Consider the following 22630-nt stretch of genomic DNA (forward strand, 5'->3'; position numbering starts at 1 on the left):
TGCTTGGGACCCTTACGACATATTTCTTTGCTTACGACACAATATTTTGGATCCAAACTTCACGGTCCCGTTAATACTAGCATAAATACTGGTCAAAACCATAGACATTATACCACAGCATGACATAAAAGCTCACGATAATGACATTCACTGAAGTCAATGTCAAAATAGTCTGTAGTTTATTTTAATCTTCAGTATTTTAGGATATTCTAGCAGTTTAGTGATTACTTGATTAGTAAAAGATATTAAACAGATCGCCATGCGCAAGAGCACCACAGAAGTTTTATCGAAAAGCAGCGACAAGAAAAGAAACAGTAGTCGTAGCACTGTTCAGGTAATAATTATTAAAATTATCTATTTCGTAAACACCATTTATTATGTTTAGACTTATATTGACCGGAATATAGACCGTGATTACCATTTTGGTTTTTGTCCGGAAAACCAGTGAAGTCAGAATTGAACAAACGTAGTGACACTGTGAGTGTAGTGTGTTTAAACAGACCATCGAGGGTGAATGCGACCAGTGGTAACGCTGAAAGTGAACGCAGCCGACGCGCGCGAAGGAGGGTAGATTGCACGCTGTCTAGCCTGCGCTGCCTTCGTCAGTTTTCCGTGATCATGATCGATGCATTCAACTGCGTCGAAATATCGGGACCTCAATAAAAATCAAAAAGAAGATCACGGTCTATATCCCGGTTTATATACCAGGCGGGCAATTATGGTCGCGAGATAAATGATAAAACATCAGGCCGTCTATTTGTAAGTGCGATAGGGACGGCCCGATGTTTTATCATTCATCGCGCGACCATGATTGTCTTGCAGATTTCTATACATTTTCGGTAACAAAAAAAGAAAGTTTCATACAAACAACCTAGGGCATTTTGGGAAACCTAGTGGATCTTGCTCAGCATCATGGACTCTATCAGCCTACCAATTTTTATCAAAATCGGAGACGTGATCCAAATGTACAAACTATTCGGGAATTGCTCTTGTATTGTATTGTATTGTATTGTATGTGTTTGTGCAGCCTCTTCACTTCCTCGTGCACAAGCCTGGCTGCCACTTCGAGAGCTGCTGCGGAGTCTGCAATCTGTTCCCGGGGGTGCTACTTATCGCATTTGCCCAGGTCATACTAACTTTTGTTGGGCTTGGGTTGGTTTTAAGCCTCCGCCACACATAAAGCGTTTTGATAGCGTAGCGTTAGCGGAGCGCAATGATAGCAGTGCGCCAGACGAACGCTGGTGTTCCGCTCGCAATCCGCGCTCGTTAGTTCCCGCTGGCGTCAAGGCGTCAACTGGGCGCAACTCCGCTAACGCTCCTCCTACGCTCTCAAAACGCGCATGTGTGGCCGAGCTTTTAGTTTCGGCTGTCCGCGTAACGAGGCATTTTTGTTGACATCAACTTACAAAAATTGACGCCCGAAAGCTGCAAGCTGCGATTAAAGACGGTCAACTCAGTGGTTTTTTCATACGCTAAGTAGGTATATATATATGTTTGCTTGATCTATGGTATATATGACATCTGTTATTGTGAGCGTTGGTGCATTCGGCTACGTACATTCAACCAATTGGAACCCTAGGCCACTCTACAACCATGTCAAAGTGACAAGCAGTAAGAGATTTCTTATAGCCTGACAAGATTTTATTTGACCCTGAAAGAGTGTCGCTACAAACCGCTTTCATATGGCAATAATGTGCCGACGTCATACGTATTGGGGACAGCGTGTACTGGTTACCCGTTAATATTTGTAGAAAATTAAAACATGGTTTTAGAGAATCAAAATTTAAAAAGCAAGGTTTTAAGACTCGCTACTTCTTTCCGCACAGCCTAAAATCCATGAATCTTGTGCCTTAATCGAAGTCATCGATGTTTATTTTCTTTTTTCGTGGGACCTTGTTCTGTACTGAACCTATGGAACGGCCTCCTTATTTCTATACATATTTTTCACGGCAGAGCTACAGACACCTTAAATTAGAACAAAAAATATATTAGGCTAAACGCGAAACCAACAAATTAATACAGGAGAACCGCACTATACACTGTCAGTCCCGGACTTGTCAATAACCAATTTCAGAACATTGGTATCGAAATGCTGTCGAATCCTTCATCCTTTTTTGTTGTAAGTAATTTATCACGTTTATAGGTAGTATAATTATTTTCACTTTTAATCATATTATTTTGGACAAAATTGCGATGAAACCGTTAGAAAATTTAAAAAATTAGCTTCATGTTTACATCACTGACATTCGATGACTTTCGACAACGGGTGTCAAATAGTAATCCTTGCCAGTAAAAGAAATTAGTTCAGCTGAAAATCCGCAACGCGGCGAGGGTCAAATAAAAACTTGTCAGGCTATACAATCTGATTTATAAGGTGACTATGACATAGTTCTACAGTGGCCTAGGGTTCCAATTGGTTGACTGTACACAGGGAGTGTTTTATAGTATTAAAGCGGACGAGTCCGAACGGACGACAACATCAATTTCATATAAAATAGGTCGTGCGGATCGCTACGCGCCGTTGGTCCGCGTGACACTAAAACAAGATTTATTCATACCACTAAGCCTAGCCGTGTATCGTTGTAAACTCTTTGTGAAAAAGTTCTGTTTCTTTACGTGATACCAAAGGTTATGTAACCTCGCTCCTTCCAAACACAACAACGCTCGAAATTTCACCCTTCGAAAATTTCTGGAGCTTTTCGCTAGCTTGGGTGTTATTATTATCAGGCCCCGTAGCCGAATGGCATTTCTGCGACGCGAAACGAAAACGAAACGCCGCGAAAGATAGTCTGGCTCTGTCGCGCCAATACGCAAGAGCGACAGAGATAGATATCTACGCGCGTTTCGTTTCGTGAGCGTTTGTGCCATTCGGCTACGTACCCTGAAAGCGTTAAACAACTACTTTTCCTTCTTGAAATTACAAACATGCTTTTTCTCAAACATGCAATGAAATATTGTCTTTACGTTCCTTAAAATGGGCTAGGAAGTATCGCTTTTTGGGCGCAACAACTCGAGAGGACTGTAAAGGGATTTCATATTATTTTTAGGCCTAGGCCTGCAAAGTAACTTTTTTTAATAAAATATTGTCCTATAGAGCATTTTTTTTTATTTCATTGTGTGTTTGAGAAAAGCACTATACATGCCTCGGCGTGAAAACGGATTCCCGGCCTCGTATCCCTATCATATATACCCACTTGGCCGGAAATCCTCATTTTCCCGGCCTCTGATGTAATGTACTATTCTGACATGACTTTCGATATCGTAAATATATATAAACGCCATAAGCCTATGGTTGACTGGTAGAGAATGCCTTTTGGCATTAAGTCCGCCATTTGTACATTTTTGTATATTTTGTGCAATAAAGTTTAAATAAATAAATAAATAAATAAATAAGCGGTGGGCCTGTGACTGAAACACTTGTTTTTGCTTTTTCACTCAAACTCGTATAACACTTAATATTGTAGTAAGCATTGATCTGCGACCGGTCTGGCCTAGCGCGGTCCCGTGTTCGAATCCCGGTAAGGGCATTTATTTGAGTGATGAGCACAGATATTGTTCCTGAGTCATGGATGTTTTCTATGTATACAGAGTGTAACAAAAAAGGTGGTGATCCATTTAAGGGCGTACTCAGTATCGTATTCTTATCAGGAAAAAGTAGAAGAAAATTTTTTTTTCGCTAAAAAAATTTTCACTTTTATATGAGCCGGGCCGCGCGAATCGGTCGAATCTCCATACAAAGATAAAAAATTTTTTTGCGAAAAAAAATTTTTATCCTATTTTTTCCTGATGAGAATACGATACTGAATACGCCCTTAAACGGATCACCACCATTTTTGTTACACCCTGTATAAGTATTTGTATATTATATATATCGTTGTCTGAGTACCCACAACACAAGCCTTCTTGAGCTTACCGTGGGACTCAGTCAATCTGTGTAAGAATGTCCCATAATATTTACCTATTTATTTATTTATCTGCGATACGAGATTGAGTCACAACCCTCGATATGTATGCAAATTAGATATTATTGCAGGTTCTTGTGGGATCTGTTTTGCTGACACTACTGACGTCCCACGGTCGGCAGTACGATGAGATCCACCATACACAAACTACGCAGCGTTAGTATAAGAGCGATTCCGCCTGATCCGATCCGATATCGGAAGGATGTCAAATGCAGATTTCAAAGATTCCTTTTATATGTAGGATATTGCTCTTACATCCGATATGGGATCGGATAATATGACATGCACATTTTAACCTATTTATTTGAAGAAGTACACTGAGAGAAATTTGCATTGTGAATTTAACAAGTTCGACTTGTTGCGGTTTATCCGTTTGAATCAGCCAAACGTATGTTTAAAACAATATGTGTCAGGTTGTTTTTATAAAATCGACTTGTTGATTCAAATATATTGCCAATTCAAATGACAAGTAGCTTGTTGTATGAACCAAAGAGCACGTAGGCGCTATTTTAACCAAAAAACTTGTTGAACAAACATGAAAACTGTTTGTTTTTTCTCTCAGTGTAGAGTAGAAACTTTCCTAGGTAAGAGGGTAGGTTCCTACCAAGTTCAAGTTCACTTGGGATAACTTAAGTTCAGGATTAGCAGGTTTTAGACACTTCCCACCAAAAGTGAGTAGTAATTTGTCACAGAAATATCACAATTTTTTTCGTCAACTTGTACGTACTCTGCCTACCTTTCTAAATACGGAGTTTATGTATGTATGTTTATGTTTTTTCTTGTATATCAACAGTAGTCAGCTTGGCGACGGGTGCGGTGTTGAGCGGAGTCACTGGCGCTGGTCTCCTGCTGATCGTCGTGGCGCTTACCGAAAACTGCAAGGCTATGCTGGTGAGTGTCATAAGTTAAATAATATTCATACTAATATTATAAATGAGAAAGTGTGTGTGTCTGTTTGTTTGTCCGTCTTTCACGGCAAAACGGAGCGAGGGATTGACGTGATTTTTGAAGTGGAGATAGTTGAAGGGATAGATAGTGACATAGGCTATTTTTTTTATTTCTACAAATTTAGTCTTTTCCGCACGTGTATGGTAAAATACTAATTTGCCGGTAGCTACGAACAAGTTGTAGAATACCACCATCTTAAAATATTCCCTCTATATTAAATTTAAAATTCATTCGCTGTCGCTTCGGAGTCAATCACCGCGTCCGTGCCTAGATTCCCGAGTGCTTATTTACTTATTGCACAAATGTAGCTATTTTCAGACATCTTGTACCCGTCTTTATTTACTTGAAAACGTTGATTTACATTACAACCAGTTTCTCATACAATGTGTTTACAGCTATTACACTTTAGATGATATTATGAAAACTAAACGGAGGACGCTGGTTAGATTCCAGCTTGGGACACTTGGAGGCCTTGGTCACTTTTTCTTTTTATATGACATTTGTTTCATGTTTATGATATGAGAATTTAAAAAATGGGCATAGTTTTTCCACTGTCTACCTACCAGTGGCGGGGCGTCGATACAACTCGATTCCCCACAGGTTCCCTAAAATTGTCCAGTTTCTTTCGGAGCGTATACAAAACAACTCCGGCTTTACTTACGAAAATTTTCACGCCCCGCCACTGCTACCTACGCTAATTTTCCAATTTAGTCAAAAAGTCAGATGAAAAAAACTGGTGAACTAGTGTCCTCGGCAAATCTTAGGATTGCCAAAGTGGACGTTAGATTTTTTATAACACCCGGTCGAAATGGGATAACTCAAGGAAGGAAATATTTGTTTTATAAGATGATTAAGTTATTTAACTCTTTGTTGTGCAAGGGAGCAAATTTTTTAACTCTTGTTTTAACCCCCAACGCTAAAACGACGGGGTGTTATAAGTTTGACGTGTCTGTGTGTCTATCTGTCTGTTTGTCTGTCTGTCTGTCTGTCTGTGGCATCGTAGCTCCCGGACGGATGAACCGATTTAGATTTAGTTTTTTTGTCTGAAAGCTGAGTTAGTCGGGAGTGTTCTTAGCCATGTTTCATGAAAATCGGTCCACAACGTCGCGGACGGGGGTTTCTTCAAAATTTTGATTTAATAATTTCTACATTAAATTTTAAATTCATTCTCCGTCTTTCCGAAGTCAATCACTGTGGCCGTGCCCAGCTTCCGGTGTGCTTGTTTACTTACTGCAAAATTTTTTATACATCTTTGTGTCTACTTAAAACGATTTTCCTTCCTTGTCAGAGTTACCTGTACCTGCCGGTAAGCACCCAATAAAATAGTTTAGTATATTGTAAAAATACAAAAAAAAACGTTAAACTAAAAATACTAAATACTCACCTACCTAAAAAAATAGACTGACGGTTACAGGTTGACGCTAGACGCCAATCGAAACGCAGTCTGGCTCTGTCGCACTAATACTGAAGAGCGGCGAGACTGCTAGCCACTATAACGATATGTGAGCGGTTTTTTTTTTTATTATAAATGGGCTTACTCTTGGCCACAGACTAGCCAAAGGCAAAGACGTGGCCTACGATGGAGTGAGCTCGCCCAGAAGATGCCTGTTTAAAGGGACGTACAGACGTAGCAATTTGTTACAACCAATGAGGAGGCACACTGACATTTTATCCCACCAGGTGGCGCCAACTGCTGCGTTTGTGTATTTGGCTACGTACCAGACTCTTCAGTTGTTACTGATCATAGGTGTGCAATGAAGTAAACAAAATAATAATTAAAAAAAAATAGCCTTTATTCTACCATAATTAACATTAATTTCATTTGCATGCATCATCTTCAATTTATTTTTAATTTGTAACAATCATTATTTCTATATAATTAAAATTTGTAAGATAAAGTGACTAGTACTTTTTTTTAATCATAAAGATTCAATCAATCAATTTTCCATTATATGACAATTCTTTGATATTAAATTAAATTAAAACATTCTTACGATTCATAAATATTTCCATTATTATTATAAATTCGATGCCACCTTAACAACTACTTTATATTGAATAAATTAATCTTTTATAATTATGGAAGTCGCCTCTTTGGCGTAGGCCTCCCCCAGTGTTCTCCAAATGTCTCTATCTTGAGCTATTCTTCTCCATATTTCCCCATGTCGTTTTCTGAATATGTCTTCCCATCGTGTCTTTGGGTGACCTTTCTTTCGGGTTCCCGGTTCTTTTGGTGGGGTCCATTCTATGATCCTTCTCGTCAATGAAGTAAACAGCTATTGTACTATTTCCCAAAGATACACCTCATGTCCCGTTTTAAGCACCAATGTTATCACGTCCTGTGTACGAAACGACGGAAACCCCGCCGTGTGCGACCACTCGAAACCCCGAGATAAATGACACAGAATATTACTGACAGAAGGTTTACTTACGATTTCCTACTCCCATACTGGGGGCCGATTTTTGAGTCTCATTGGCACTAAAATACCGGTTGAAAACGATGATTAAAAGTCTATTCCCAAAGCCAGCGTCCGACGGCTTTCAGCGCATGCGCGCAGTATCGAAAAAACTGAAAACGCATTGTTTGGCTCTGTAACCATGGCAACGCATTGTTATAACGGTACTGCGCGCGTGCGCGGGAAGGCTTTAGGCAGCTGAGCTGACAGTGCAAACCTTTGCGTCAAAATAAAGGAAACAGTCTGAATTTCACGAAAAATATTCAACAAAACTATTAAAAACGAAGTGCATGGTCGTAGAAAAAGTATTGTATGCAACGGTGTTTAACTGAGTCAAAAAATACTCGTGGCGTCTTAATAACAATTTTCGGCTTCGCCTCTAATTGTTACCCATGCTACTCGTCTTTTTTGACCTCCTTTAAACGCCTATTGCATAAAATACTATTTCGTACTCCCGTTACTTACTTACTTGGCTGGCGCGATAACCCAAAATGAGTGTTGGCCTCCAACACAAAAGCATGCTATTTTGCTCGGTCTTGAGCGGTATCGCGCCAGCTTTCGCCGACGCCGAGCTCACGGAGGTCTGCCTCCACTCTATCCGCCCAACGATATTTTGGGTGACCAGCAGGACGGCGTCTTCCCAAGTAGGCTCTTTTGACCCCCGTTACTATCATTTATTTATCGTTTGAGTAAAACCATGGCGTTAGGTACCAATCGCGAACAACACAAAGAGAGACCAAAGCCCTCCTACGTTTGTACTTACAATACGTCTGGCCAACTCTATTGTGACGCCTGCAAAACCATCTTTAAGACCAAGTTCGCCCTGGCCAGCCACATAAGAGCCCATAACAGGCGAAATAATCCGTAATTTGTTGAGGTCGCCGTCATAGAAACCGATGAGGAGGACTTATTACTGTTATTCGTCATTTACAGGGTCGTGCATAGATCTTTAAAACTTCATAAAAGTTGTCAAGACAAATCTATTGTCTATTCTCCAAAAACGCATTTATAGGCGTTGTAGCAGAGTATTTTTGATTTATAACGCAATGCGTTATATTGCTACCAATTTAACAACCCAGGAAAAAAATATGTAAACCAATAGACGTGTTTTTTCAAGCTTTCAAATTTTGTGTCAGAATCCAGGAAACAGTGTGTATTTCACGAAAGTCATTCTAGAAAACTATTTAAAAAGTAAGTAGCGGCTATATTTCCGAGCTCATATAACCCGGCAACCTTCAAATCGAGAGTGAAGGCACCTTCTGGGCGAGCTCACTCCATCGTAGGCCACGTCTTTGCCTTTGGCTAGTCTGTGGCCAAGAGTAAGCCCATTTATAATAAATAAAAAAAAGTGCATGGTCGGAGAAAAATTACTGTATGCAACGGTGTTTAAGTCAAAAAATACTCGTGGCGTCTTTATTATCAATTTTCGGCTTCGCGTCAAATTGTTACCAACTGTTAAACGCCGGTTGCATAAAATACTATTTGATACTCACTTGTCTATTTGTTTTCAGGTATACCTGTTGGTGGCACTAATAGTTATGATGGGTATAGTCACACTGGGGATTTTCAAGATCAACAATTCATGCGGAAGGTTCAAAGATGGTAAGCAAACATAAAGAATTGCCAAATTTCTATCTTTATACACCGTGTTGTTTTTGTTTTCCGTTAAATTCGACACGTAGCTAGGTTCATTATCAGGAACCACCCTGTATATCACTTTTAGTTAAATTCGCAATAACAAATTTTTCATCATTTTCATACATAATAAATGAATTTATTAGTGTAAGAGACCCCTAAGAATAACATTCAAGTTAGTGTCAAGTGATTGACGGCACATGTCAAAACTGATGAAGGTTGTCACACACGTGTTCAGTAATTATCTTTATTTTTTCAATAACTCGATAACCGTAAGAGTTAAGACGCTAGTTTCTTATAAAAATTAATTGTATTTGATCTAAAGAACCTTCCCTTAAAGTTAACGGAATTCAATAAAAACAGGGTGTATAGGAGACAAACGAGGAGACGGAGCGCCTGGTGGTAAGCGATAACCGCCGCACATGGACACGTCTATCCACAGAGGGCCTTAGGATAGGAGTACGCTGTCTATATTTATATTTTGACTAAGTGACGAGGCACTAAGTCGAGATAGTGAAATGTACCAATAGTACTGTAGTGCCGTCAAATTGCTGCTACTTCGCCTACCCTGCCAAACATTGCCTGAGTATAAAATGGTAGTTCTAATCAAAATACGTGTCTAAATCGAAGTCTCGGGAGATAGGACAGTGACCGCGATTACCTATAAATGGCCCATTTTTTTTTCAAAGTTGTCCACCCTACTTTTTTGTAACATAGGTATTTTTTACTCAATTCATACTCAGAATCGCGAGGTCTTTCGATCCTGATAGGAGAAATAAAAGTCCCATGACTTCCATACATTTTTCAAACCTTCCATTCCGTTACCGCCATGCAAAATGTATGAAAAAAATGGTACTGGAATGGGAAAAACCCTTGGGACACTTTTTTTCTCCTATTAGGATAGAATACGGACGCACAATTGTACAGAAACGTAGCATCTTTGCTACGCCGTAACACGTAGCAGTGTAGCAGGGACGGTATGCGAGCACGAAAAGCACATCGTCACTACTTTAAAAAAATCTCGTATCTCACGCTACTCCTCAAAGTCAAAAACGCAGTAAGTCTATATGCATTCCATACATACTTACTACCATTTTCTTTTCATTGACAGACGAAGATACAAGTTTTTTTAAAAGTAGTGACGACATAATAACCCGGCGATCTTCAAATCAAGGGTGAACAGGCCCCGTAGCCGAATGGCATTTCTCCGACGCCAAACGAAAACGAAACGTAGTCCGGCTCTGTCGCGCCAATACGCAAGAGCGATAGGGATAGATGTCTAGTATCGTTTCGTTTCGTGAGCGTTTGTGCCATTTGGCTACGCACCCAGGCTTCTGGGCGAGCTCACTCCATCGTAGGCCACGTCTTTGCCTTTGGCTAGTCTGTGGCCAAGAGTAAGCCCATTTATAATTAAGAAAAGGAAAAAAATAGGTGTAAAGTTTGATACTTATAAGTATTAAAAAAAGAGAAGTACATTACACATGATAAAGACAATAATTTTCTTCTTCTTCTTCTTTCTCTTAAAAAAAAGACTATAAGTTTAATGTGGAGAACTTAAGACTGACATACAACCTGTTTTTATTGAATTCCTTTAACTTTAAGCAATACTTTAAAATACCAAATACAATTAATTTATCTAAGTGAAATGTATGTGTACTACTTGGAGTAAATGACAAGTCAATACTCAGGGATCAACTGAACATTTATTTGAAGACACATCGGGTTTATATACTAGGGTAATATCTAATTATCGACTAATGTGGGTTTTATCATGGTATCCACTTCAGATAGGATATACTCTTATTTCAAAGGTTTATGATTTTACTTGATACTCTTGGTAGCATATCTTAATGTTAATTTAATGATCTTTAAAGGTTATCTATCTATGTGCGAGTGTATGACGCTGCTATGATTGTGACCTCACTACACTGAGAGAAATTTGCATTGTGAATTTAACAAGTTCGACTTGTTGCGGTTTATCCGTTTGAATCAGCCAAACGTATGTTTAAAACAATATGTGTCAGGTTGTTTTTATAAAATCCACTTGTTGATTCAAATATATTGCCGATTCAAATGACAAGTAGCTTGTTGTTTGAACCAAAGAGCACGTAGGCGCTATTTTAACCAAAAAACTTGTTGAACGAACATGAAAACTGGTTGTATTTTCTCTCAGTGTACATAAGAAACCAGCGTCTTAACTCTTACGGTTATCGAATTATTAAAAAAATTTAAATAATTACTGAACACGTGTGTGACACCCTTTACCACTTCCCAATGTTATTTGTTTTGACATGTGCCGTCAATCACATGGCACTAACTTAAATATTATTCCTAAGGGTCAATCACACTAAACAATTTATTTATTATCTGTCAAAACGATGAATAAAATTTTTTTTTGCGAAATTAACTAAAAGTGATATAAAGGTGGTTCCTGATAACGAGCCTACCAACATGTCGAATTTAATGGAATACAAAAATACATGGGGTATAAGTATAAAATATTTGATGGGAAGACTAACATAATTTTGAAAAGCGTCAGCAATTCTAGGCAATCAATCAAAGATCATTGAACCTAACCTCAAAGGCTTAATACATAATTTTTAAGAAAAAAAAAACCGCCTTCCTTTGGGGATCTGGTGATAAATACTTTCAAATGTTGGATTATGTTATCAATTCGTCTGTATATTTTTTAATGTTTGTTATTCGATATCTCTGTCATTTCTGAACCGATTTTGAAATTTGGATGATTCTGAAGTACTTACAGATGAGAATGATTATCAGAACCGAACTCTAACCAGGGGCGGCTCACTCTTCATCAGCAGTTCCACTGCACCAAATGTCACTGTTCTGGACGTAAGTGCATGCTGTTCTTATAAAAATACCAAAGTCGCTATAAGTGTGCCGTTCAGATTTGAGGAGTTCCGTTCTGACCATCATCAGCAGTTCCACTGCACCAAATGTCACTGTTCTGGACGTAAGTGCATGCTGTTCTTATAAAAATACCAAAGTCACTATAAGTGTGCCGTTCAGATTTGAGGAGTTCCATTCTGACCATCATCAGGAGTTCCACTGCACCAAATGTCACTGTTCCGTACGTAAATGCATGCTGTTCCTTTAAAAACACAAAAATCACCATATGTATGCCTTTCAGATTTGAGGAGTTCCCTCGATTTCTCCAGGATCCCACGACCAGAACTGGGTTCTGAGAAAAATGGGACCAATCTGTATGCATATACATTCAATCAAAAAAAAAATTTTCAAAATCGGTCCAGTAACGACGGAGATATCGAGGAACAAACATTAAAAAAACAAAAAAAAAACATACAGACGAATTGAGAACCCCTTCCCTTGAGATTTGGAAGTCGGTTAAAATACTCCAGTGTGTTTAGGTTCATTACACGTCTAATCAATAGTCAGCCCGCACCCTCCATATTTGCTGACGACGAGGAAAGAAACAAAAACACACAACCGTAACTCAAAGCAATAAAGTCTCCTTCCTTATGGAAATCTTTAGAATACCTGCCGGTCAGCCGGTGACAGTAGTTGACGCCACGCGATTGAAAAGCAGTCTGTCTCTGTCGCGCCACTACAGGCCCCGTAGCCGAATGTCATTTCTGAGCATTTCTTTTTTTTTGCCAATATATTTGTTTTATTGTTTTAGGGAATTTTAGGTCAATTGTACTCAGAATCACTAGTACTTTCAATCTCACTGGGAGACAAAAAGTGTCCCAGAATTTCCATACATTTTTGTTACGTTCCTCTTTTGTTACCCCATACAAAATGTACGGAAAATGGTAACAAAATAAGAAAAAATCGTATGGGACAATTTTTTTAACTACTAGGATTGAAAAGGCTAGTAATTCTGAGTAGAAAGCATATTTTTTTTCAAAAATATCACACTTCTTAAAAGTGGCAAAAAAAAAGAAATGCTCTTCTGCGACACGAAACGCCGCAGAAATGTAGTCTGGCTCTGTCGCGCCAATATGCAAGAGCGATAGAGATAGCTGCGAAAGAGATATTATCGTGAGCGTTTGTGCAACGGCTACGCACACTGAAGAGCGATGGGTATAACTAAGCGTTTCTTATTTAGTCACCTTTTTTATTAGGGTTCCGTATTTAATGTGATATTTTTACAAATTTTATGTTATTTCTACTCAAAATCACTAGCTTCAGCTGGTCCCATAAGATTTATTCTTATTTTGTTACCATTTACCATACATTTTGTATGAGATAACAAAAGAGGAAAGTAACAAAAATGTATGAGAATTCTGGAACACTTTTTGTCTCCTATTGAGATAGAAAGTGCTCGTTATTCTGAATACAATAAAATTGTCCTCAAATTTCGTAAAAAAAATAAAAATACAAAAAATGCCAAAAAAAGAGACGCTCAGTTACGATATGCTTACGAAGTATAAGCCATTGTGACCTTGGCTATGCTGAATCTGAAGAAAAAATAAGGGTATTTGAACGTGATTGGTTTTCTGATAGATCAATGGATTGGGACGAGATAAATGAAATCAGTCTGTGTTGGAAGATGTAGGTATTTCGCAAACTCGGTATATCTTCATTTGTTGTGCAGTCAGCAGATGAAATATATGGGTACCTACGGATCGAATAACGTACTTTGGGTGTAATATTATAAAATAAAAATAGTTCATTACTACAGAGGCCGGGACAAATGGGGTTGCCGGCCGAAGACATAATAGACGGCCGAGCGAAGCGAGGCCGGATAGGTCTGAGGCGGGCAACCCCATTTCCCGCCGAGGTATGTATAGTGCTTTTCTCAAACATGGTATGAAATAAATAAAGTCTACTGAAAATAGTAACTTTGGATGGCTGTATCTCCTAAACGGTGCGTCGTAGCGCAAAAATAATCGAATTTTCGTTCCCCTTTAATACCCCGTATACGCCTATAAAAAAAACAAAAAATTAAAAAAAAAACGAAAAAAATTTTTTTTGTATGAAAACGCACCCCAAATTCAAATATTGTGTAGGGTCCGTACCAGTTGCAGTCGACACGTCTATAAAGCCCCTTATATTTTTTTTTAATTGGCTAAATACCTGGATGTTATGTCACAATTATCTGTGTTTGGAAATTAAAAAAGAAGACTTTGCCGGCCTTGGCCTGCAAGGTTTGTATGAAATTCCATTATCTATCAATCGTCCTAGCCGCACCTGCAACGTCATACTTCGCTGCCAATTATAAGGCACATAACATCAATATTTCATACCATGTTTGAGAAAAAGATATTTATTTACCAACACAGCACGATATAGAAATATAAGAACTTATAAAAACTTAGTAAGTAAAATTACAGATGTGTGTGCAGTAAAATGGATGAGACTCAGCGAGACCGCTGATTTTCAGTCCCCAACCATACGGTGTTACCAGATTAGTCACGGATATTATAAGGGGCGTTCATTAACATCAAAACAATAAAATTAACTTCCACTAGAAATTATTAACACTATCTCTCATGTCATGTCACTCATGTCAACAATAGGCTAGTTTTCTACTATTTAGGTTCATTATCAAGAACCAGCCTGTAGATCACTGACATTTAGTGAAATTCGCAAACATTTTTTACATCGTTTTCATACATAATAAATGAATTAATTAGTGTGAGAGACACAACACAACATTGAAGTTAGTGTCAAAGTGATTGACGGAACATGTCAAAAGTCAATACAAATAACATTTGGAATTGGTAAAGGCTGTCACACACGTGTTCAGTAATGATTTTTTTTTAATAACTCGATAACCGTAAGACCGTTTTCACATTATCCGATCTGATATCGGATGTCGGAAGGATTTCAATAGAAAAAATCCAAGATGGCGCCTGTAATGTATGAGATATCGGTCCGACATCCGATATCGGATCAGATAATGTGAAAACGCACTAAGAGTTAAGACGATAGTTTCTTATTGAGAAATCCATTTTGTTTGATCTAAAGAACCTTCCCTTAAACAATGGAAATCGATAAAAACACGGTGTATTACAAGTAGGTTTTTATTTTTTCAGCTCCTAAAATAAAGGATGAGCAACACCGGCTAGCTAACTTGGCGTGCGTCAGCGGTCTGCTCACGTTTTTCGGTGCCGGTAAGTGTCCGCAGTCGTACAATAGTACATTACATCAGAGGCCGGGAAAATGAGGATTTCCGGCCAAGTGGGTATGTGGGGTGGGCCGAGCTAGCGTGCGAGCGAGGCCGGATAGGGATATGAGGCCGGGAATCCGTTTTCACGCCGAGGCATGTAAGTATAGTGCTTTTCTCAAACATACAATGAAATAAATAAAAAATGCTCTAAAGGACAACATTTTATAAAAAAAAGTTACTTTGCAGGCCTAGGCCTAAAAAATAATATGAAATTCCTTTACAGTCCTCTCGAGTTGTTGCGCCCAAAAAGCGATACTTCCCAGCCCATTTTAAGGAACGTAAAGACAATATTTCATTGCATGTTTGAGAAAAATACATTATTAACTATCTTCACTTCTCAAGGGTCAAATGGTATTATAAATGGAAATAGATACCATACACGAAAGAAAAAACAAGGCCCACTGTTGGCCGAGCCGGGAATCGAACCCGGGTCTTCAGCTCTCTTTCCAACTTGTCATATTAGACATTGACTAGGTACCACTTGTAAATTGTAACTTGTAGCTTCGAAAAATGGGCCCCTGTTTAAATAAATAATAACCTAACCACAAAATTAAAATTTTGAAAAAACCCCCGACTGCGACATAGTAGACCGATTTTCATGAAACATGGCTAAGAACACTCCCAACTAACTCAGCTTTCAGACAAAAAAAAACTAAATCTAAATCGGTTCACACAGACAGACAAACAGACAGACAGACAGACGGACAGACAGACAGACAGACAGACAGACACGTCAAACTTATAACACCCCTTCGTTTTTGCGTCGGGGGTTAAAAATAAATAAATATTATAGGACATTCTTACACAGATTGACTGAGGCCCACGGTAAGCTCAAGAAGGCTTGTGTTGTGGGTACTCAGACAACGATATATATAATATATAAATACTTATATACATAGAAAACATCCATGACTCAGGAACAAATATCTGTGGTCATCACACAAATAAATGCCCTTACCGGGATTCGAACCCGGGACCGCGGCGTAGCAGGCAGGGTCACTACCGACTGCGCCAGACCGGTCGTCAAATATATTTCAAGATTATAGTCACCAACACTAAAATGCCAAATTCCTATTAAATCTCAATTATATAGCCACCCGGTAATTTTCCCACTCATTATTCAAATGGACTATTATACAGTTAATCGCGTTAAGCCAGACGCGGATCTGTCGGATCTCCGGCTGATTGCACTGCACTCACGCTGATCATACTGCACTATTCGAGAAGATGATTACTTAAATGCATTTCGTGAATTCGTGAAAGTAAAGTGAAAGGTACCTTTTGAATATTGCGTGCTTATGCCATAGAACTTGACCTTAGTAACCTATGCCACATTGGCCGGTTTTAGCCTCTTCCATCAGAGGATTTTGTTGTTTTTTTTTTGTTTTTATGACATCTTTTTGAGTTTATATTAAATACTATCGACCAACGTTCCCACTCATTATCCAAATGTACTCATTATTAAAAAATTCAGTCAATCGCGTTAAGGCAGACGCGGATCTGTCGGATCACTCACGCTGATCATACTTACTGCACTATTCGGGAGGTGCATTTTTCTACTCCAGTATTGTTATTCGTCAATTATAGGGCCGCGCATAAGATCTTTATAACCATGAAATAAAACTATGGAAACGGATTCAATCGCGTATAATGAATTTACAATTCATCGCGACGTTTCGAACACTTTACAGCGTTCGTGGTCAACGGGTGACTGAGGAAAAATTACAATGTGCAAAAAGAACCATGACCATAAAGAACATAGATTTCTAAGGCAGGTTCACACACTATAAATAAAGCTAGTTATACAATATTCAAAAAATTTACCATTACTATGTGAAAAACAATTAATCAACACAAAATTGACAAAAACAAACTGCAAATGTCCAACACCATACAACACAAATGCCTCACAGTCTTCGTCGTGCTTGTTCCATTATCAGATGTACTACTGGATCCCAAGCCGGTGGTAAAGTAAAGCCATCTTCTCTATTAGAATATTATTCCCGTTGACCACGAACGCTGTAAAGTGTTCGAAACGTCGGGATGAATTGTAAATTCATTATACGCGATTTAATCCGTTTCCATAGTTTTATTTCATGAGTAACTATCGCGGTAACCGAAGACAATAAATATTATCTTTATAACCCTACATAATTACCAAAACATACAAACCATCATCCAAATCCACAGCGCAGGCAAAACCCTACATAAAAGATGTCAAGATAAATCTATAGACGCAAAAACGCATCTGTATCAGTGTGTTTTTGGGTCTTAATGCAGTGCGTTACATTGCTACCTACTTAACAACCTAGAAAAAAAACCATTGGCATGTTTTTCAAGCTGTCAAACTGTGTCATAAATCATAATCCAGAAAACAGAGTATATTTCGACGAAATAACTATTACAAAAGTAAGTGCATGGTCGTAGAAAAAGTATTGTATGCAACGGTGTTTAACTGAGTCAAAAAATACTCGTAGCGTCTTTATCAACAATTTTCGGCTTCGCCTCAAATTGTTACCCACGCCACTCGCCTTTTTTGACCTCTTTTAAACGCTAGTTGCATAAAATACTATTAGACTGTAACCACGCGATCAAAAGTTAAAGAGTAATTTTTTCGAAGCTAGCCAATCCAGAATAAGGCCGTATTCCGATACAGCGTTGAGCACATTATACTAATTGCGGAATGAAACCTGATTGGTGCAGATGACTGATGACTGGATGATGGATGCCGGTCATGTATTTGCTATAATCAGGACTAATATAACATTTATTAATAACAACTACAGATTCAGGGATGGATATTAGATAGGCTTGCAAATCACGTAAATTTATTAGGGCTATTCAGATCGGTGTAAAGTTAGCTAACAAAGTCTAATGTCGTCATATAATGTAATATACCTATTGATATATCTTTGACATCTTTCAGTTGTCTTGTCAATGACTCATACATACATCGAATCATATAAATGTCAAGACCAAAAACGACCGAGAAATTAAAAGTGAAACCCGATTGCAGTCTATTTTCTTACTTCTAATAAATCTACACAATAGCAATTAAGTGAATTAATCAAAAACAAATAAATGTAAAACCCAATTCACATTGTTTTTCTAGTGCTACGTCTTTTTTGATCTATTAAAATGAAGTGTAAGGGCCTATTTACACGGTGCGAGAACGTTTTAGTACATTGCGGTATTTTTATGGATGTGTCGAAACGAAAGTATCTACACACCTACCTTAACCAGCCCGCAATGTAACTGAAACCGTAGGTGAGCTCGCACACTGTATAAATAAGCCCTAAGTACCCCGAAGTAAGTTCAAATTGGATGTTTCTTAAACATTAAATAAATCCATACTAATATTATAAATGGAAAAGTGTGTGTGTCTGTTTGTTTGTCCGTCTTTCGCGGCAAAACGGAGCGACGAATTGACGTGATTTTTTAAGTAGAGAGAGTTGAAGGAATGGAGAGTGACATAGGCTACTTTTTGTCTGTTTCTAACGCGAGCGAAGCCGCGGGCAAAGGCTAGTGTTATATACGAAGAAAAACCGGCCAAGAGCGTGTCGGGCGACGCTCAGTGTAGGGTTCCGTAGTTTTCCGTATTTTTCTCAAAAACTGCTGAACCTATCAAGTTCAAAACAATTTTCCTAGAAAGTCTTTATAAAGTTCTACTTTTATGATTTTTTTCATATTTTTTAAACATGTGGTTCAAAAGTTAGAAGGGGGGGGACGCACTTTTTTTTCCTTTAGGAGCGATTATTTCCGAAAATATTAATAAAACGATCTTAGTAAACCCTTATTCATTTTTAATACCTATCCAACAATATATCACACGTTGGGGTTGGAATGAAAAAAAATATCAGCCCCCACTTTACATGTAGGGGGGTACCCTAATAAAACATTTTTTTCCATTTTTTATTTTTGCACTTTGTTGGCGTGATTGATATACATATTGGTACCAAATTTCAGCTTTCTAGTGCTAACGGTTACTGAGATTATTCGCGGACGGACGGACGGACGGACGGACAGACAGACAGACAGACAGACAGACAGACATGGCGAAACTATAAGGGTATATTGACTACGGAACCCTAAAAAATTACCAATGCCTCCAAGTGTTCCAAGCTGGATACGAACCAGCGTACTCCGTTAACCGGACGGATGCCTGAACCACTCGGCCATCGGTACACGAAAGCAAGGGTCGAAATATTCAAATATATGACACAATTAGCGAGAGCTTGGCAACAGCCTGGAACACTTGGAGACATTGGTATTTTTTTTGTACATGACATTTATTTAATGTTTATAGTATTAGTAGTGCAAGACTACTTGAATAACCTAACCACAAAATTAAAATTCTGAAAAAACCTCCGACCGCGTCATAGTAGACCGATTTTTATGAAACATGGCTAAGAACACTCCCGACTAACTCAGCTTTCAGACAAAAAAAAAACTAAATCGGTTCATCCGTTCGGGAGCCACGATGCCACAGACAGACACACACACAGACAGACAGACAGACAGACAGGCAGACACGTCAAACTTATAACGCCCCGTCGTTTTTGCGTCGGGGGTTAAAAATATAAATTAAAGTATTTTCTGTGAGAAAATAGTTTAATTTGTTCTAAGATCAGATGTTTCTTGTTCCAGTGGTATATTTCTTCTCATTCGTGGTGGTATTCAGCTTCTACCACTTCAGATACGTCCGCCGCGCCATCTTGCTGCACGAGGCCGAGTGCGAGTAGTGCGAGTAATGCGAGACGTCCAGTGCGAGTAAGGACCCATTTACACGAGCGCCTCCAATGTCAAGGTTTAGGAAGGCACGCGTTTTATGAAGACAATTGCTACTACATTTTAAATTTGCCGCTATTTTTAGTGCCAACATTTGGTTGACCGTCTAGACTATACAGACAATTCAGTACACAAATACCGCAATCTAATGAAACTCGCATGCGTGTTCTCGCACCGTGTAAATGTCCCCTAACGCGAAGACGACGGCCGAGTGAGGAGGGCCGTGCTTTTTCACATTATCCGATCCGATATCGGATGTAATAAAATAAATAAAAAAAAAAATATATAAAAAAAACGGATGTAGGACCGATATTCCTTAAATTTAAGCCGCCATCTTTGATATTTGCCTTTGAAATCCTTCATACATCCGATGTCGAATTGGATAATGTGAAAACGCACTAAAGATGAAAATTTGTTTGGTGTATTGTGATCTTTCAAGTATGTGAATTATATTTTTGTTTTTTACTTTGTTTTTTTGTCGATTTTTTAAGGGCACATCACATTCGTTGACACTCCGTGTCACTTCGTGCTTCGTTTTCTCTCTCTATCACTCTTCCATTTTGGCCCGAGAGCCAATTGCGAATTTTAGCCACCGAGCGTCATTCATATTCATATTCATTTATTCATAAAATTAAAAATTTTACATGTCAAAGTTAAAGTTAAATTATCATAATTAGGGTACAATACAATATTACATTTTAAAAATAGTAAATACTCTCAAACAAATACAATAATTAAAAAAAATATATATGTCGAACAATAATTAGAAAATAATAATAATAGTATGTAACACTTTCATCAAGATAGTTCATTTTAGATTCCATTAACTCTCAAATTTAATAGTCCTTACACCCTGGCGGGTGTTGCCTCTGCGTGTGTCCCATGATACGGGCAAGGGCAGCATCCGCTCGGTGTACCCCTTACATTTCATTAAAGTGTCAAAAGGGCCTCTACGCGTTGGCTTCGGCCCCGCGCACGCCTCCCAAAGGTCCGGAATACCATTGTTCCGTGATGGGAAAGACATAGTATGTAACACTTTCATCAAAATAGCCCAGTTCCAAATAGTCCTTACACCCTGGCGGGTGCTGCCTCTGCGTGTGTCCCATGGTACGGGCAAGGGCAACATCCGCTCGGTGTACCCCTTACATTTCATTAAAGTGTCAAAAGGGCCTCTACGCGTTGGCTTCGGCCCCGCGCACGCCTCCCAAAGGTCCGGAACACCATTGTTCCGTGATGGGAAAGACATAGTATGTAATTGTATTGAACATTAAAATGCATTATTATTATAATATTCGGAGATGTCATAAAAAGCATTAATAGTCATTGATTGTCCATTTGGTGAGAGTTCCTGAGCTTGAAGTAATACTAGTGTAAGGCACTGGTCCCACCCCGAGCTAGTAGCTATGAGCTATCGGCTATAAAAACGAACAAAAGATAAGCACTCCCGTGTAAACAAAAGAGACGCGGCGATGTTTATAGTTACTCGCCCAGCGGTGAGCTATCAATATCGCCGTGTCTCTTTTATTTACACGGGAGTGATTATCTATTGTTCGTTTTTATAGCCGATAGTTCATAGTTCACTAGCTCGCGGTGGGACCAGTGCCTAAGTGCGTTTTCACATTATCCGATCCGATATCGGATGTCGGACCGATACTTCATACATTACAGGCGCCATCTTGGATTTTTTTCCATTGAAATCCATCCGCCATCCGATATCGAATCGGATAATGTGAAAACGGACTAGGCCTTAGAGCGAAGCATTCGGCAGGGCGTGCAAGCGTGCATAGTACAAATTTACGTAGCGTCGACTCAAGGACACTAATTGTATGAGCTTCAATTGTTTGACATGCACGCCGCACGCCCCATCCCGCTGCACGCCCAATATGAACGTGCACTCAGGACTTACACTTAGTACCTGCAAAGAGGATCGAGGATCGAGTATTATTATAGATTAAATATAACAAGATCATACCATCCCATACATTAAAATGCGACCGCCTAAGACCGCGCTTACACTCCACCACACATAGATGGCGCCACAAAAAAAATGTCTTGTAGCTTTCCATTATACTTGTAGATGGTTTTAAGTGTCACTTTTGACATAGATTTACGGCTCGGAATTGACACATTTTTTGTGGCGCCATCTATGTGTGGTGGAGTGTAAGCGCGTTCGTAGGCGGTCGCATTTTAATGTATGGGATGGTATGATCTTGTTATATTTAGGTAATTTATGGTATTATAGAGAGTTACTATCAAAGTAAAATGTGTTCACAGTGCATAGACACAAGCTTAACACTTATAAACATCAATTTTGACAATTTGGACCATATTCTTAGCTTGTAATGTGTTAAAATGTCATATAATTAATATTAGCCCCATCTAGCCGAGCGTCCCCCAAAGGTGTAACGCCATCTAGGCCACTGTACTTTTTTTTATATGGTTCTGAGGAAGGTACGTTTTTTTAGGGTTCCGTAGTCAACTAGGAACCCTTATAGTTTCGCCATGTCTGTCTGTCCATCCGTCCGTCCGTCCGTCCGCGGATAATCTCAGTAACCGTTAGCACTAGAAAGCTGAAATTTGGTACCAATATGTATATCAATCACGCCAACAAAGTGCAAAAATAAAAAATGGAAAAAAATGTTTTATTAGGGTACCCCCCCCCCCTACATGTAAAGTGGGGGCTG

General features: G+C 38.8%; 1 protein-coding gene across 1 annotated transcript; it reads left to right on the top strand.

Moving 5' to 3' along the window:
• The first annotated feature begins 211 nt into the window (after positions 1-211).
• On the top strand, positions 212-20186 carry LOC125236552. Its single transcript, XM_048143393.1, has 7 exons — positions 212-334; positions 1028-1126; positions 4034-4118; positions 4756-4853; positions 8878-8968; positions 15025-15102; positions 19806-20186. The coding sequence occupies exons 1-7, from the start codon at positions 260-262 to the stop codon at positions 19898-19900; spliced, it is 621 nt and encodes a 206-aa protein (XP_047999350.1). The 5' UTR covers positions 212-259; the 3' UTR covers positions 19901-20186.
• The last annotated feature ends 2444 nt before the right edge of the window (positions 20187-22630 follow it).

This window comes from Leguminivora glycinivorella, chromosome 19 (genome assembly GCF_023078275.1).
Source record: "Leguminivora glycinivorella isolate SPB_JAAS2020 chromosome 19, LegGlyc_1.1, whole genome shotgun sequence".
NCBI lineage: Eukaryota > Metazoa > Arthropoda > Insecta > Lepidoptera > Tortricidae > Leguminivora > Leguminivora glycinivorella.

Bases quoted from the DNA above. Each gene is read 5' to 3' on its own strand.
- LOC125236552 (XM_048143393.1), top strand. From the start codon at position 260: ATGCGCAAGAGCACCACAGAAGTTTTATCGAAAAGCAGCGACAAGAAA. The intron at 335-1,027 runs GTAATAATTATT...GTGTTTGTGCAG, and splicing joins GTAGTCGTAGCACTGTTCAG to CCTCTTCACTTCCTCGTGCA. The intron at 4,854-8,877 runs GTGAGTGTCATA...ATTTGTTTTCAG, and splicing joins AAAACTGCAAGGCTATGCTG to GTATACCTGTTGGTGGCACT.